This window comes from Natator depressus, chromosome 14, assembly GCF_965152275.1.
Source record: "Natator depressus isolate rNatDep1 chromosome 14, rNatDep2.hap1, whole genome shotgun sequence".
NCBI classification, from domain to species: domain Eukaryota; kingdom Metazoa; phylum Chordata; order Testudines; family Cheloniidae; genus Natator; species Natator depressus.
Window position 1 is genome coordinate 45,761,307 of NC_134247.1, and position 17,971 is coordinate 45,779,277.

The 17,971-nt window shown below is 58.3% G+C and overlaps 1 protein-coding gene across 1 annotated transcript; it reads right to left on the bottom strand.

Annotated features, from left to right (window-relative positions):
• Positions 1-1,111: 1,111 nt before the first annotated feature.
• On the bottom strand, positions 1,112-10,246 carry TUBB (tubulin beta class I). Its single transcript, XM_074971149.1, has 4 exons — positions 10,043-10,246; positions 5,019-5,127; positions 4,371-4,481; positions 1,112-3,741 (listed from the first exon to the last, which is right to left on the bottom strand). Exons 1-4 carry the CDS (start codon positions 10,097-10,099, stop codon positions 2,684-2,686), a joined length of 1,335 nt encoding a protein of 444 aa, XP_074827250.1. The 5' UTR covers positions 10,100-10,246; the 3' UTR covers positions 1,112-2,683.
• Positions 10,247-17,971: the final 7,725 nt, after the last annotated feature.

Below are 17,971 nucleotides of genomic sequence, written 5' to 3' on the forward strand. Positions count from 1 at the left end.
CCCCTGCCAGCCCCCCTCACTCCCGACCCACAGCCCCCTCGTGTTTAATGTAGAGTGGGGGGGGGGGGGCAGCACGGTGGAGGAAGCGCAGGGAAAGGAAACGGGGGGCCCCAGTGTATTTCCCCTTCCGTGCCACGTGGCACAGCTGACATCACCCCCCCCCCCAGGCAATGAGCTCATCCCCTGGCCACATCCCCTCCAGCACTTCCCTGCCCCACGGCCTGTGGCAGAGCTGGGGGGGGAGGGAGAGCTCAGGGCCAGGCTAGCGGGGGGGCTGCAGGTTGGGAGTGAGGGGCACCAGCAGAGCTCAGGTGTTGGGGAGCTGGGGTTGGTGGGATCAGGACTCGGGCAGGGGCTGCGCTTTGGGGAAGTTTTCCTGACAGCCGAAGCCACCATGCGGGGGGGGGGGGGGGGCAGGAGCTACTCAGGCTGCCGTCGTGTCCCCCCCACACAGACACACACACAGAGCCAGGAGACAGTCAGGAAATTTTAAAAAAAAATTGGTTTATTCTTTCGCAGAACGTCGTCTTTTCAATATGAAAAAAGCAGTTTAAAAAAAAAAACGAGAGAAAGATGGAGCGAGCGAGAGGGCAAAAAAAGAAAAGAAGAGACTGAGCTGATGAGACAGAACCAGACAGGCCAGCGCTAGCCCGAGTGGAGGGGGCCCCACTGGGTGGGACCTCCAGCTGCATCCCACAGCAGTGGGGGGGTCCCCCCTCCCCAACTCTCTTCCCCTTTAATTCCTCCAGGGCTGAGTTGTCTCCTCTAAGGAGCTGCGGGCTGATCCCTGGCGGCAGGACCTTGGGGGCCAACTGAGCCCCACAGAACATGGGGACAATCTACGTTTACAGCCCCCCCCAACTTTGCCTCCAGCAGGACCATCCCCCAACCTGGAGAAGAAATGAGAGCCCCGTGGGCGGAGATTTTCCTTTCTGCTGGGAGAAACTACCCTGGGGGGAACAAACACCCTGGCTGTGGCCTGCCCTGACCCTTTCCCCAAAGGCTGCTGAGATGGCAGAGACCAGCTCCGTGACCCATGCGGCTTGTGCCCTTTCATCCCTGGAGAGCCTGGCTCAGTTGACTTATCTAGGGCACCAGGGGAGGTAGAGGGTATGGGGGAGGGGGGGGTGTCCGCTGATCTGGAGCCAAATTGATACAAGGAAGAGAACCACCTCCCCATTTCTCCCCACCCCCAAAAATCTGTGGGTCAAATCCTCAGCATAGGGGCAGGAACAGAAATGAAAAGGGGAGGGAGGCCCCCACCTGGAAAAGCAGGGGGCTGATCCCCCAACAGAAAACATATTGACTAGGGGAAGCCAGGGACGCACCCTTTGAGGGTGTGGGCGGGCCAGGCAGCTCCAGAACTTAGATCCACGCAGCTGGTGGATGGGACCTTCACAGAGACACGGGGACACGTTGAGCGGGGTGGTACAGAGACAGGTTCGGGGGGGTTTCATGCCAGGGCTCCAGCATCTCCTACAGCTTTGCAAACATGCTCACGTCCAGCCAGGAGGGGGAAGGAGTTCCTTGATCAAGCAGCTCTCACCATAGTAGCAGACCCATAAATCTAACCCAGGGGTCCTGGAGTCCCCCTCCCACAGCAGGGGGGCAGGACTCCTGGGTTCTATCCCTTCTCCCCTCCACTAGACTCTCCTCCCCCAAGTCCCACTGCATTCAGCCACGAGCTCATTGTCCCCGAGGAGGAAGGTGCAGCAGGGAAACTTGCTAACGCCAAAAGCAAACAATCTCCTTCCCCGAAAGTAGGGCCAGATGTTTCTGCCAGGCCTGCTCTGCTTCTGGTATTATTTAGTTGCCTGCAAGGTCTAACCAGTTCAGGGCCACCTCTTCCTACCTTCTGCTCAGTCTAACAAGCAACCAACTAGACTTCCTCGGGTCCAGACCAGCCTCACATCCCCCACCTTCTCCAGTGGTGGGGCTCCCACAAACCGATCCATCTTGTTCCTGCTAATCAACTTCACAGCTCCCAACTCTACTGGTTTTGCTAGAAGAGTTTGGCACCTGCCTGACACTACCTACAGGATGGCAGTTACACGCGAGAAGCTCCTTCAATAAAGACCAGAGCAGGAAGAAGTCAGCAAAGAGGTCTCTCTCAAGACCTGGCTCCAGGTTGCTAGGCCACTGGGCCAAAGAAGGGACAATCTATCAACCCTGCTTTGGGACCTTTAATTTTGCACATCCCTTGGGTTACATTTCAGGTCTTAAGACAACCCAACCAAGCCCTCCGTTATCCCCATGCTCCATCTTCTCCCATCCCTGAAGACCCCTCAGTGAGACGAGCATGGGCTGAGAAGAATCACCAAAATTTAAACTCCCTCTTTGAGAGAGAGCAGAGGGGAGATGCTGTTGGATGTAGACAGTTACAGAGAAAGGGGATCTGACTTTTATTGGAGACAGAACCTCACAATAAATCAGTGCTGGGGAAGAAGAGAAGACAGCTGAGGGGTGGAGAGTGACAGCAGAAGTGGCATCTCTCGCTCCGATGCCCAAGGTGATGTTTACATGGGAGATCAGGGAACCAGAGTAAGCTCAGCCCTGGAGGAACCTGGATGGAGAAGACAGTTGAGAAGGGAGAGAGAAAGAAAACTGGAACATGATGCGATGTGGGGTTTTGTTTTAAAAAGAATTAATTTGTGCGGGCGCGATCACGGTGGCGGGTGAAGCTTCAAGCTTCTTCTTCAGCCTCTTCCCCGAAGTCCTCTTCCTCCTCGGCCGTGGCATCCTGGTACTGCTGGTACTCGGACACCAAGTCGTTCATGTTGCTCTCTGCCTCGGTGAACTCCATCTCGTCCATGCCCTCGCCCGTGTACCAGTGGAGGAAGGCCTTGCGGCGGAACATGGCGGTGAACTGCTCCGAGATGCGCTTGAAGAGCTCCTGGATGGCCGTGCTGTTGCCGATGAAAGTGACGGCCATCTTGAGCCCGCGGGGCGGGATGTCGCACACGGCCGTCTTGACGTTGTTGGGGATCCACTCCACGAAGTAGCTGCTGTTCTTGTTCTGCACGTTCAGCATCTGCTCGTCCACCTCCTTCATGGACATGCGGCCGCGGAAGACGGCCGCCACCGTGAGGTAGCGCCCATGGCGGGGGTCACAGGCCGCCATCATGTTCTTGGCGTCGAAGACCTGCTGGGTCAGCTCCGGCACGGTCAAGGCCCGGTACTGCTGGCTGCCGCGGCTGGTCAAGGGGGCAAAGCCGGGCATGAAGAAGTGGAGGCGAGGGAAGGGCACCATGTTGACGGCCAGTTTGCGGAGGTCGGCGTTGAGCTGCCCGGGGAAACGGAGGCAGGTGGTGACGCCGCTCATGGTGGCCGAGACCAGGTGGTTGAGGTCGCCGTAGGTGGGGGTGGTGAGCTTGAGGGTGCGGAAGCAGATGTCGTACAGGGCCTCATTGTCGATGCAGTAGGTCTCGTCCGTGTTCTCCACCAGCTGGTGGACGGACAGGGTGGCGTTGTAGGGCTCCACCACCGTGTCCGAGACCTTGGGCGACGGCACCACACTGAAGGTGTTCATGATGCGGTCGGGGTACTCCTCCCGGATCTTGCTGATCAGCAGCGTGCCCATGCCCGAGCCGGTGCCGCCGCCCAGCGAGTGGGTCAGCTGGAAGCCCTGCAGGCAGTCGCAGCTCTCCGCCTCCTTCCTCACCACGTCCAGCACCGAGTCCACCAGCTCGGCCCCCTCCGTGTAGTGCCCCTTGGCCCAGTTGTTACCAGCTCCGCTCTGGCCTGTAGGGGTGGGGTGGAGGGGAAGAAGCCACAAGCATTGGGCAAAGGCACTGGGGAACCAGCCGCTCCTTGGCCAGTCATGCCCCCGAATTACCTCCAATGGAGTCCCCTGGGGGACATGGGCCAGTTCTCCCAATGGTCTAAGAGAAGCATCAGGTCCTCAGTTGGGTTAGGCTCACAGATGGGGGAAGATGCCCGGTTACCATGGCATCTAAGTGGCCTCCAATTGTTAGACCAGGGGAACCTAATGCAAGCCACCGCTCTGGGAACGTGGCCATGGCTGAGGGACACACCCCTAGCTCCAAACAGTGAACTGAAGTCAGCTGGGTCCCCCCCATGCATGCCCCATGCCCACCAGATCAGACAAGGCCCATCTCAAAGCCATAACACATTGGCGACTCCAAAATTTAGGGGGACTGTCTGCAGGCTGCTACTAGGCCCAATCTGGACTCAGTTGAGAAGACGAAGCCTAGAAACTCGAGTTTGAACCAGAGAAGCGACCCCACCCTTGTTGCTACACGAGGGCCAAGATCGGGGGGGGGGTCAACCACTGGGTAATTCTCAGTCACCCACAGCCAACCCCAGGGCCCCAGCAGAGACACCGCACGGAGGGACGATGGGAATCTTACCGAAGACGAAGTTGTCTGGTCGGAAGATCTGGCCGAAGGGACCGGAGCGGACGGAGTCCATGGTGCCCGGTTCCAAATCGACCAAGATGGCGCGAGGGACATATTTACCACCTAGAGGGGGAGCGAGAAGAGTCTCAGCAGGGATGGGTCAACCAAACCAAGAGGCAGCAGGATGGTCTTAGGGGGCCTGGGTTACCCAGGAAAAGGAATTTGGGGTTGATTGAAACCCATGGGTGCAGAGGGATCCCCGCAGCCATTAGACACTAATGCACTGAAAGGGTTTGGTCCCAGCCATGTGGGAAGAAAGGGGGGGCCTAGCCTTTGGGGCATGTGGAACGGGGGTGCCCAGGATCAGACCAACCCACACATGGCATGGGGAGTGGAACAGACTGGACCAGGACCAAGCCACGAGTATTTATGGGGAAGGATCCCTGGACCCTCCCATTCCCTGCATATAGGGGAGGGGGACTGGCTCAAACCATGGGAACATGTGGGGGGGACCAGGCCAAACCATGTGTGTGTGTGTGTATATATATATATATATTATATATATATGCGGGGGGGAACAATCTCAGACCACCCCAATCTCCACATACCAAACCACGGGTGTTTGCGGAGGGGAATCCCCCCCCCCCCCCCCAGCAGTACCTGTGGCCTCGTTGTAATAGACACTGATGCGGTCGAGCTGCAGGTCGCTGTCGCCGTGGTAGGTGCCGGTGGGGTCGATGCCGTGCTCGTCACTGATCACCTCCCAGAACTAGGGGTGACAGCAGGGAGGGGGGGTCATTGGGACAGCTGCCTCCCCCCATCCCTGTACCAGCCACCCCTTCCGCAAGGGGACACGGCTCTTCTCTGGGGGGGCAGATCTCAGCTAGTCCTGCAGCTGCCAGCCCAAGGGGGGTTACCCCACATCTGAGCCCCCCCTGGCATGTCCCCATTAGCTCTGCCCCCCACAGCATACAAAGGGCACATGATGGTGCCACGCCCATCATGCGCAGCCAGCCAGAGCCAGCAGTGCCCCCAACAGGTGATCACAGCCTGGTCCAGAAAGAGGGGCTTCCCCTAGGACTGCACATCGCCCCCCCACCCCCTGCCAGCTGTGTGGGGGCAGCAACACACCACACCGGCAAGGCTGCCCCCTAGTGGCAGAGGGACCCCATGGAAGTTTGAGGTGCTGCTCGGACCCCCTGGCGGGGGTGTTATGAGGTCCCCTCCCCCCTCCATGCCCATCCCCAGGTTGGGGTGAGAAGTGACGGTCAAGCATGGGAGCGGGGACCAGGGCAAGTTCCCCCCCACCCCCCCCCCGCAAAGCTGATCCTACCCCAGACAGATCTCTGGGGCTCCGACGTCCCCAGCGCTGGGGAGACTGGGACACGGGGGGTAGGGGGAGAGAGAGGAGGCCCCTCTGGCATCACATGTCCAGCCTACTGGAGTGCATCACCCTCCCCCCCCCGGACAGAGCCCTCTCGCCCCACCCCCATCGGTGCGTCCCTGTCCCTCCCCACACTTGGCTGTGGTCTCGGGCTCCCGCGGGGCTCTGCTCTGCCTTGCCAGGGAGGGTGGGCCGGGCACTCACCCCCTCAGTCCCAGCTCCAGGGAAGTGACGCCTGAGCCAAGGTCCCCCCCTTCCAGCCCTGGGCTAAGCACCAGCGGCCACAGCCCTGCCCCGCCAGGATGCGATGGCCAAACCCAGCCCGGCAGGGAACCATTGCTGCTGTTTCAGATTTCCTCTGCCGCCCGAAGCGCTCCCTGGCCGTGGGCCTGCCCCGGAGCCCTGCGGCAGTCAGCCAGGGCAGGGACGGCAGAGTGCTGGTGGCAGCGCTGGGATTGGTGGTGGCACCCCTGAGCACCGCTGCCCCCCCTCCTCCCGACTGAGCTGTGCCCCATCGCACGCCCCTCCCCCAGGCCTGATGCAAATCCAGCTTCCCGCCTCTGAGCCGAGCAAAGAGCAGATGGCGCCCGGCTGAGCCTACGAGCCGATTCCCCGCCCCCGCTTGCTGCGGGCTGGCGGCTTCAGCGCTGTTCAGCCACTTCTCAGCCGCAGGTGTCAGCCCTCCTGGGGCTCTGAGCCTGGGCTCGGGGAGCGGGGCTAGCCGGTTACAGCAGGGGGGCTGGGAGCCAGGACTCCTGGGTTCTCTCCCCAGCTCTGGGAGGGGAGTGGGGGCTAGCAGGTTAGAGTGGGGGGGCTGGGAGTCAGGACGCCTGGGTTCTCTCCCCGGCTCTGGGAGGGGAGTGGGGTCTGGTGGGTTAGAGCAGGGGGGGCTGGGAGCCAGGACTCCTGGGTTCTCTCCCTGGGCTCTGGGATGGGAGTGGGGTCTGGTGGGTTAGAGCAGGGGGGGCTGGGAGCCAGGACTCCTGGGTTCTCTCCCTGGCTCTGGGAGGGGAGTGGGGGCTAGTGGGTTAGAGCTGGGGGGGGGCGCTGGGAGCCAAGACGGCTGGTCAGTTAAGTCACCTCTTAGCCGGCTGCTTTGAAAGGAGCCTTTGGACATTGCAAACCTGGGTGTGGGGCTGGCTGGCCATTAACAGATCATCCCAGCCGTGTTCAGCCCCAGCAGGGTGCGGCCTGGCCGACCCAGCCCCCTGGGCTCAAGGACAGGGACTGTTTGAACAGGCTACCAGTGAAATCAATCCACTGGGGGGGTGGGGGTGGGGGTCACTGACTGCTGTCCCCAGTCAAGCCTGCTCCCACCCCGAAGACTGCCTGGGACAAAGCAGTGTCAGGGCATCTGTCACAGAGAACACATCTCTGGTTTCCACCCCAGCCCCCACCCCACCCCAACACAAGGGCAGCCCAGCCAACCCCTTCAACATCCCTGGCATTTCTGGCAGCACGGGTCACTGCACCAGGAAATCCACCGCCAGCCCCAGCGTGGATCAGTGAGGAAGGTGGGAGCCAATTGCACTGATCGCAGCAACTCTGGTGTCAATCTGGAGTGGATCTGGATTTACACCAGGGCCACTGAGGTTGCGTCTACACTGCATTGTAAACCCGGGGCTGTGGGACCCCAGGCTTGTGGACTCGGTTGTGCTTCAGCAACCTCACTGCATGGGAAACCTGGGCTTTCCATGGCTGGGGGCTCACAGGCGTGCTAACGCGTCCACACTGCACAAACCTGACCCGGGGTTGTGGCTTGGACTGCGTCCACACGGCAGAAAGACATGACTTGGACCAGAGCGGGGTCCTAGGACCCAGGCTGTGAGCGCTTGCCGACGCGGGTCAGGCCGATTTGCGTGTGGACAGCAGGGGGGCTTGGGCCCTGCGTCAGAGGCCGGCTTTAATAAGCAGCGTAGCCAGACCCCGAGTCAGCGGATTCAGGGCTGGATTCTGATCTCAGGGACCCTGGTGCAAATGCAGAGTGATTCCAGATGGAGAAACTGAACGGCTCTAACAGGAGCCAGGAAGGCTCTTTGGGAGGGGCAGAAAAACCTGCTTTAGATTCCCCCCAAACATTCCTGGCCCGGCAGGTTTTTTGTGGGGGGTCATGATCTTCTGACAGAGCAGCCATTTGCAGCCAGGTCTGGGTCTCGCTGCAAGAATTTGCTGGGCTGGGTCTTTCTTATTAGAGCCGCACCCACCCTGGCCTGGCAGAGAGGCCAGTTTTAAAGCATGCGCGAGGGGGGGGGCGGACTGGATCTCCGTTATGGGGATCTAGGCAGAGGGGGATCGATCGGCAGCCCTCCCACAGTGCACCCCTGCGATATCGCCTGGTATCGCCTGGCTGTGGGGTCAGCACCCCTCATTTGCCAGCCACGCCTAGCGCAGAATCAAGCCCGCCTGGCAAACCCGGTCAGGCAGAGGTGAGGCTGGGTGGGGCGGGGGATGAGGTGCGTGATGCAGGAGGGTTAACATCCCTGCCGTAAAAATAAAAACTCAGGGCCTGGTGGGTCCACTGAGCAGGGATGCTCCTGGTTCTGCACTGGCTCAAAGAAAGTCTCTTTGTCCACCCCACCAGGTGGAGAAACCCAGCGCCAGAGCCAGCCAACTGCTTGGGGGCGGGGGGAGATTTTGCAGCCATCCAACTGCAAACAGGCCCTTCTTTAGGCACAGAAAGTCCCTCAGTGTCTAGCAGCCGCCTGGAAACCACCCCCCCCCTTCCCTCCCCCCAGCTGTGCAAGGACGGCCATTACAGGCACAAAGGATGTGGTGTGTGTCTCAGCTTAAACTGGAGATCCCACTGGCCTCCGGGGGGGGCGGGGAGCCGGGGGACCCACGGGAAGGGATCAGGCACCCCTGGGCAGGGATAGCTCTAGTCCAGGAGGTGGGGGAATCAAGCCAGCCTTGCAGCCAGCCATGTGGGGCCGGCAGACAAAGAGGTGGGGAAGATGGTGGGTGGGGAGGGGAAAGGAGGAGGAGGGGGGAAGGGGCGGTTTGGCGCCAGAAGTAACATTCTTTATTTGCAACTGAAACAAGATTTCCCCCCCACACATTGCAACATATTAAGGTAACTCCCCCCTCCCCCCCAAACTGCAACACTGTAACTGAAGGTTTCCAAGGGGGTCCAGGAGAGGAAAGAGGCCTCACTCCGGATCTAGCAAGCAGGGGGGCAAGGGCGGGGGGGTTATTACACACTGGGCAGGGTAGGGTGACCCCAGAGAGCAAGTGAGAAGAATTGGGGGGGGGGGAATATTTCCTATATAAGGCAACGCCCCTAACCCTGGAGAACAATACTCCCCTTCCACTGATTAACGGAAGAGAAATGTGTGTGTGTGGGGGGGGTGATTTTGCCGCTATCTATCTCAAGATCTGGAGGGGGCGTTCATATTTCCCCCCTCCCCATAGCAGTTAGGGAGGGAAATGGCCCCTCTCACCCCATCTCTCGCCCCTGGCGGCAGACAATGGAGATCAAAGGGCGGGGTTGAAACTAACCAGCAGAGAAAGAGGACGTGAAATTAACCAGCAGCAGAGAGGCGGGCGGGGGGAGAGACACTAGGTTAATCCGCAGCCAGACCCTGGGGGGGGGCTCTGCCAGGGGAATCCGGCCCCGCTCCCGAGCGAGACCAAAGCCAGATCCTTGCAGCGCCGGACACGCCCCCCCCAGCAGCAGGCGGGTTGGGTTTGGCGCTAAAACCGCTGGAAAGCGCGTAGCGGTCGGGGAAGTTTCCTGCCTGCCTGCCCCCCCCCCACCGCCCATCCCCCTCTGCAACCCCCCCCCCCCCCAAGCTCCCCTGGGTCTGAGTCATCTGCTGCGCCGGCTAATCCCGTTAACTGCAAATCGCCTTTCTAATGCCGGGACTGGCTGGAATCCGGAGTCTAAAGTCCCGGGTTTAAAAAAAATATAAAAATCGGAGGGGAGGGGTGAATTCAAAACGGCGCAACGGTTTTAAATCCGGATTAAAAAAAAATCGGATGGAAAAAAATCGAGACCGGTTTATAAACGCGTCCGATCCTCTTCTCCCCCCCCCCCCGAAAATGCTCACACCACCCCGCCTTGATTTCAATTGCCAAAATGGAGCCGCCTCCCCCAAACTCGCCCTGCAAGAGCAATAGCTGCTGCCCCTCCCACCGCCGCCCCAAAAAATCCGAGGCGGAGGCAGTTTCCTCCTTCAAGAGATCCAGGAGTTTAAACCCTTTTCCTCCTTAACACCCCCCCCCAATATGCTGGGATCGTCCCGTCCCCCCCTTTGCTCATGAAGCTCCATTCGTTTGGAAGCACACGAGGCTCCTCACTCACCTTGGCACCGATCTGGTTGCCACACTGGCCAGCCTGGATGTGGACGATTTCCCTCATCTTGCCTCCCTTTGGTCTAGCCTGATCCGGCGCCCTTGGAAGAATAGAACGCTGGGGAGCTCAAGGTTCTCTCCGCCGAACGCGCCGGGAGCGAACGTTCCAAGCGGCCGAAAAAGCGAGAGCGAGAGGGGCTGGGGCTGATATAGACAAAGCTTTTATAAGCTGGAGGGCGGCCAGCCCGCTGATTGGCCCGCTGGGATCACGCGCGCGGAGCCCATTGGACAGCAGAGTCGCGGACACGTAGAGGCGGTGGGGGGAAGGGGGCCGCAGGGTGTCGGCCCGGGCGCAAGGGGCGCTGGGAGTTGTAGTCTCCTTTTGTTGTACAGGTTTTTAAGTGGGATTGCGGCTAAACTGGGTGTGACGGGGGAAGAGGGAGAACCAGGCTGGGAGGCAGGCCTCATGCTGTCTTCCCCCCACCGCCGCCCACGTATACACGGCATGGGGTGCCCCGCAAAGCCCGAGAAAGCATGCACAGGGCGGGCGGGGAGACCAGAGGGAAAGGCCAAGGAAAGAAGGAATGGGAGAAAAAGGGAAGAAGGAACGAAAGAGAGAGAGGAAGGGAAAGGACTGAATGCATAAGAAAAGAAAAGAAAGAAAGAAAGAAAGAAAGAAAAAGGGGGAAAAGAATGAATGAAAAAGAGAGCACACGGAAAGAATGAAAAAGAAAGGGGGAAAGAATGAATGAATGTAAAACGAGAGGAGGGAAAACCCAGCAAAAACAAAGAAAGAATGACTGAGCAAAGAAAAAAAGAGGACAAAAAAAGGACAATGAAGAGGAGAGCATGAGGAGAGAGAATGGGGCGGGAGGAGGAAAAGGGACAGACTGGCTGAGCCGGCCGCCCGGGGCCCCACCCTTGTCTCCTCGCTAGCTGGAGGCCATGGCTGCCTTAGCCAGGGGCCTGGGCAGGCGCCCGTCTGGTCTCATCCTGCCTGCCCCATGGAGCAGCCTTGAGGGCGCATCCCCTGGCGGGGGGCTTGGAACCACCGTTCTTGCCTCTCCAGTGGGGTAGAGCTGGGGGGCGGGGGGGCTGGGAGCCAGGACTCCTGGGTTCTCTGCCCAGCTCTGGGAGGGAAGCGGGATCTGGTGGTTAGAGTGGAGGGGGGCTGGGCCAGTTCTTGGGCCCTGTGCGCTATGGAAATTGACACACACACACACACACACACCCGTGCCACTGCCAACCCCCCCTCCCCAGCCCATTACCCCCTCCCCTTCCCAGGATCCTCTGCCCTTGCAGGAGCCCCAAGCCCCCTATTATCCCATCTCCCCCACCCCACTTCTTACCTTACCTTGCCCGGCTGGCCAGCCTCCTTGTGTGACGATGGGTCCACCCCTCTCCCCAGCACCATTTCAGGTGAGGACGCAGCCCCATTTGCACCAATTTAGATATTTCTTGGGAGGGGACGGGGACGGAGGGACAAATTCCAGTCCCTGCCCCCCACCTGGCAGGCACCCTCTTCCAGTCCCTGCTTGTCCCTCCCTGGACCCCGGGTCTCCCTCAGTCCCTCTCCCTCCCACACCCAGAGCTCATGCGGGGGTCGCCCGGAGGCAAGTTCTTGGCGGGCTCCCCCGCACTCAGGAACAAGGTCCCCTTGCAGCAGGTCCAGACGGGAGGGGGGCCAGGGCAGATCCGAGACGCGCTGCCAGGCACCCCTCGCTGCATGCTGCCTGGGCAGAGTGGCGGCTGGGCCCGATGTGGGTGGTGCTGCGACCACGCAGCTGGGGCAAAGCTGCAGGCTGCTCCGGGCACAGCCCTGCCGAACGAGGATGGGGCTTTGAGTGAGTGGCGGCCTGCGGCAGGTACAGTGGGAGGCGGGTACCGGCCGCCCCATGCCCCCAGCCATGACGTGGCGTTGAGACACTGGCCCTGTGCAAATGCATCGAATGCAGGGTGGTGAATCCAGGCCTGCTCCTGGGTTCTGTCCCCAGCTCTGGGAGGGGAGTGCGGGCTAGTGGTTAGAGCAGGGGGCTGGGAACCAGGACTCCTGTGGTCTGTCCCCAGCTCTGGGAGGGGACTGGGGTCCAGAGGGGAGTGGCACCCCCTAAAGGAAAAAGGTCCCATTTCCTGAGCCAGCCAGTCCCTGTCCTGGAGCTGGCGCCCCCTAGAGGTAACACCCTGCCTAATGCTGCAGTAACCTTGTCAAGGGTGTACCTGCCCCAGCTCCCAGCAGGACACGGAGGCCCCCAGCAGCGGCTGCGTTGCCCCCTCCCTCAGCAGTGCGCTCAGCTGCTACTTTCTTTCCCCTCTTCACCCCCTGCCCCAAAGCCGTGACGAAGGGCTGAGAAAATCCTCACCTACAGCTGGGCACCTCTGCTCCAGCCAGGATCCCTGCTGGCATTACCTGGCCATGGGGAGCGGGCAGCCCACTGGCCTATGACCTCAGAGTTCAAAGCCTGGGAATCTGGGAGCTGCAGGGAGTGAAGGAGAAAGAAATGGAGGAGACACCAACTTCCCTCCCCGAGCCAGGGATAGAACCCAGGAGTCCTGGCTCCCAGCACCCCCTGCTCTAACCCACTAAACCCCACTCCCCTCCCAGAGCCAGGGAGAGAACTCTCTCCTCAGGCCCTACGCTACCAACACTCCCAGCTATCTTCAAGACACCACTGACTTCCTCAGGAAACTACAATCCATCAGTGATCTTCCTGAAAACACCATCCTAGCCACCATGGATGTAGAAGCCCTCTACACCAACATCCCACACAAAGATGGACTACAAGCCATCAGGAATAGTATCCCTGATACCATCATGACAAACCTGATGGCTGAACTTTGTGACTTTGTCCTCACCCACAACTATTTCACATTTGGGGACAATGTATACCTTCAAATCAGCGGCACTGCGATGGGTACCCGCATGGCCCAACAGTATGCCAACATTTTTATGGCTGACTTAGAACAACGCTTCCTCAGCTCTCGTCCCCTAACGCCCCTACTCTACTTGCGCTATATTGATGACATCTTCATCATCTGGACCCATGGAAAAGAAGCCCTTGAGGAATTCCACCAAGATTTCAACAATTTCCACCCCACCATCGACCTCAGCCTGGACCAGTCCACACAAGAGATCCACTTCCTGGACACTACGGTGCTAATAAGCGATGGTCACATAAACACCACCCTATACTGGAAACCTACTGACCGCTATTCCTACCTACATGCCTCCAGCTTTCATCCAGACCACACCACACGATCCATTGTCTGCAGCCAAGCCCTAAGATACAACCACATTTGCTCCAGTCCCTCAGACAGAGACAAACACCCGGGATCTCTATCAAGCTGTTCTTAAAACTACAATACCCACCTGGGGAAGTGAAGAAACAGATTGACAGAGCCAGAAGGGTACCCAGAAGTCACCTACTACAAGACAGGCCCAACAAAGAAAGCACACCGGACCCCCCGCTAAAACGCGGGATTTGGGATCCATGCGTGGCACTGCGTTAACGCGGGAACCACGTTATAGTGGGGACCGCGTTAAAATGAGTGCAATTCAAGTAACTAAATTTGGGATCCATGGCCGCAACCGCGCTAAATGCGAATTTGCGCTATGTAGACACGCAGTCTAGCGAGGGTCCTCAGTAACAGAACCCCACTACAGCCCCCAACTAAAACCTCTCCAACGCGTCATCAAGGATCTACAACCTACCCTGAAGGACGACCCATCACTCTCACAGACCTTGGGAGACAGGCCAGTCCTTGCCTACAGACAGCCCCCCAAATACTCACCAGCAACCACACACCACACAGCAAAAACACCAACCCAGGAACCAAACTCTGCAACAAACCCCGTTGCCAACTCTGTCCACATATCTATTCAAGGGACACCATCACAGGACCTAACCACATCAGCCACGCCATCAGGGGCTGGTTCCCCTGCACATCTACCAATGTGATATATGCCACTGTGTGCCAGCAATGCCCCTCTGCCATGTACATTGGTCAAACTGGACAGTCTCTATGCAAAAGAATAAATGGACACAAATCTGACATCAGGAATGATAACATTCAAAAACCAGTCGGAGAACACTTCAATCTCCCTGGTCACTCAATAACAGACCTAAAAGTGGCAATTCTTCAAGAAAAAAACTTCAAAAACAGACTCCAACATGAAACTGCAGAACTGGAATTAATTTGCAAACTGGACACCATCAGATTAGGCCTGAATAAAGACTGGGAGTGGTTGGGTCATTACAAAACCTAAACCCAATTTCCCCCAACTGTTACTCACACCTTCTTGTCAACTGTCTGAAATGGGCCACTCTCATTACCACTTCAAAAGTTATTCTCCCTCCCTTGGTATCCTGCTGTTAATTGAATGGTCTCCTTAGACTGACCTCACACTTGGTAAGGCAACTCCCATCCTTTCATGTATTTATACCTGCTCCTGTATTTTCCACTCCATGCATCTGATGAAGTGGGTTCTAGCCCACGAAAGCTTATGCCCAAATAAATGTGTTAGTCTCTAAGGTGCCACAAGGACTTCTCGTTGTTTTTGGAGAGAACCCAGGAGTTCTGGCTCCCAGACTCCCCCCACCCCCACCCCCTAACCACATGCAGTGATAGGATCTTAACCCACTGAACAGGGCCTGTGTGTGGATTGGCAGAAGCTGCCCGAGTCACTGGCCCAGGGGCAGCCCAGGCTCCACCGATGGGAAACTCTTTACACAGCATTGGCGCGACTGCTGCTAGAACACTGTGTCCTGCTCTGATGTCCAGCGTTCAAGGACAGGTGGAAATACCACCGCGAGCTCCTAGGAGGGCCCCAGAAATGAGCCAGGGGCAGGGTAAGAAGCTTTAAGGAGCTCGGTCTATTCAGCTGAACGAAGATAAGGTTCAAAGGCGGCTGGATCCTAGACGGGAGCTTTTCAAGCTTGCTGACCAAGGCCTCAAGATCCGACAGCTGGAAGTTTAGGCTGGACAAATTCAACCTTGAAATCAGAGGTGTTTTCCTAACTCTGAAGGGCGATGCAACGTTGGACCAGCGTGCTGGGGTGGTGGTGCGTGCCCCATGGCTGGGAGTCATTCCGACGTGGTTAGATCTCTGCCCGAGATACAGCTGCTGGGAGAAATTCGCTGGCCTGTGTGCATGCAAGTGAGCAGGATGGTTGTGGCAGGCCCTTCTGGTCCTAGCAGGTGTGACTCTATGAATCTCCCTGTCCATCCGCATCCTTCAGGGGCCTCGGGGAGAAGAGAATCACCAGCACTGTGCGCAGCGTAGGCCTGGCCCTTGCAGCTCTGCATGAAGACAACATGTAAAATCCAATCTCATGCTTCATGGCTTCCGCCACCTGGGGTCAGGAAGGAATAGGTTTTCCCCTGTTGCTCAGCTGGCCAGATGTATCCTCTTTGGAGTTTTCTTCCTCCTCTGCGTCTCACTGCACCACCGAACGTGGTGAGACCACGAGACCTGTCCCAAGCATCAGCTATCGGCCACAGCTGGAGACGGGACACTGGATGGTGTGACCCAGCGCTCTGAGCCGGCCCCGAGAATTCTCTCTCTTGCTGCCTAGCTGGTGTGTCTTGCTCCCAGCTAGGCATCCCACAGGCCTCTGCATGTCACAGGAGTCGGGTCACCCCAGAGCCAGCCAATCGCCTGCCCTGGGACTGGATCAGAACCAACGCCCCCTAGACGCGAAAGGTCCCGTGTCCCATCCCTTGAAGCAATCGGCTTGTGCACAGGCTTGGATCCAGCTCAGAGCAGGCTGCAGGCGTCAGCTGAGCCCGGGTTGGGCCTGACATCTAGTGGTGAGGTGGCGGGACTGCAAACCTGTCTGCGCCTTTCTGTCTTGGCAGGGACAGTGTTGGGTGTTTTTCCAGAACGGGTTCCCACCCTGGAGATGCTGTGACTGGCTGGAAACGCCATAACGACAGGCATGGAAACATCAGGACACCTGGGTTCCTCTATCCATCCCTCCACCCATCCCCATACACCCTCTCTATCCATCCATCCATCCCTATACACACTCTCTATCCATCCATCCATCCATCCATATACATACTTATAGAAATCCATGGTATGCCCACATCTTGAATACTGTGTGCAGATGTGGTCGCCCCATCTCAAAAAAGATATATTAGAACTGCAAAAGGTTCAGAAAAGGGCAAAAAAGTGAGTAGGGGTATGGAACAGCTTCCATATCAGGAGAGATTAATAAGACTGGGACTTTTCAGCTTGGAAAAGAGATGACTAAGGGGGGATATGATAGAGGTCTATAAAGTCCTAACTGGTGTGGAGAAAGTAAATAATGAAGTGTTATTTACTCCTTCTCATAACACAAGAACTAGGGATCACCCAATGAAATTAACAGGCAGCAGGTTTAAGACAAACAGAAGGAAGTATTTCTTCACACAACACACAGTCAACCTGTGGAACTCCTTGCCAGAGGATGTTGTGAAGCCCAAGGCCATAACAGGGTTCAAAACTAGATAAATTCATGGAGGATAGGTCTATTAGGCAGGCTGGGCAGGGATGGCGTCCCTGGCCTCTGTTTGCCAGGAGCTGGGAATGGGCGACAGGGGATGGATCACTTGATGATTCCCTGTTCTGTTCATTCCCTCTGGGGCAGCTGGCACTGGCCACTGTTGGATACTGGGCTAAATGGACCTTTGGTCTGACCCAGTGTGGCCGTTCTTATGTACCTTCTGTCTGTCCACCCATCCATCCACCCCCATGCATCCCCTCTCTCCATCCACCTATATACATACCTGCTATCCCTCCCCATACACCCACTCCAGCCATCCACACACCTTCTATCTGTCCGTCCATCCACCCCCATGCATCCTCTCTATCCATCCATCCCCATCCACCCCCTCCAGCCCTCTACATGCCATCTGTCCATCCATCCAGCCCCATGCACCCCCTCCAGCCATCCAGCCCTCTACATGCCATCTGTCCATCCATCCAGCCCCATGCACCCCCTCCAGCCCCATGCACCCCCTCCAGCCATCCATCCATCCAGCCCCATGCACCCCTCCAGCCATCCATCCATCCAGCCCCATGCACCCCCTCCACCCATCCAGCCCCATGCACCCCTCCAGCCATCCATCCATCCAGCCCCATGCACCCCCTCCAGCCATCCAGCCCCATGCACCCCCTCCAGCCATCCAGCCCTCTACATGTCATCTGTCCATCCGTCCAGCCCCATGCACCCCCTCCACCCATCCAGCGCCATGCATCCCCTCCAGCCATTCCCTGCAAATCACCCCAGGGCCCGGATCTTCTGGAGGACTGGTGTGTACGCTCTAGCCTCCCACACCAAGGCTCTATGGTTGCGCGGTATTCTCTGCACAAGCGTATTCGACTCCATGGTGGCAGGTGACGTCATGGGGAGAAGAGGGCGGGGCCCGCGGTGGGGGAGGACCTCGGCGTGTACGCTCTAGCTACGCTTACGGGCTCGCCCTCCCCTCTATGGTTCCGGTGAGACTGTCCGCGGACCGCAGCCGCCATGCCTTGGAGGACCCAGCCTGCCCAGTCCAGCCTGCAAAAGCCCCTACGGCTCGATAGTTCCAGTGGTAACGTCTAGGCAACGCGTTTCCTCTCTATGATCCCAGGTGGAGCGACAGCGCCTCCATGTTGTGGCGGACCCGTTGTGTACACTCTAGCCTAGGGCGCGGTATCACTCTATGGTCTACAGGGTAATGTCTACTCGAACATTGGCCTCTCTATGGTCCTCGGTGGAGCCAAAAGGGCGGGGTGGCGGACTCGAAGTGAACAATCTAGCCAGGAACCCTGTGCTGCTCTATGGTTCCGGGTCGACACTCTATACACACATCTGTCTCCTCTCGATGCTCCAAACTCCAGACGAGGCCCCAGGGAGCAGCGGGGCGGGAACAAGGGCGGTAGGACCCGCCCATCCCAATGACTGGCACCCACAGT

Coding starts and splice junctions, on each gene's coding strand:
- TUBB (XM_074971149.1), bottom strand. CDS start 10,099: ATGAGGGAAATCGTCCACATCCAGGCTGGCCAGTGTGGCAACCAGATC. Junction 5,128..10,042: donor GCAACCAGATCGGTGCCAAG/GTGAGTGAGGAG, acceptor TGTCACCCCTAG/TTCTGGGAGGTGATCAGTGA. Junction 4,482..5,018: donor CTATTACAACGAGGCCACAG/GTACTGCTGGGG, acceptor CTCCCCCTCTAG/GTGGTAAATATGTCCCTCGC.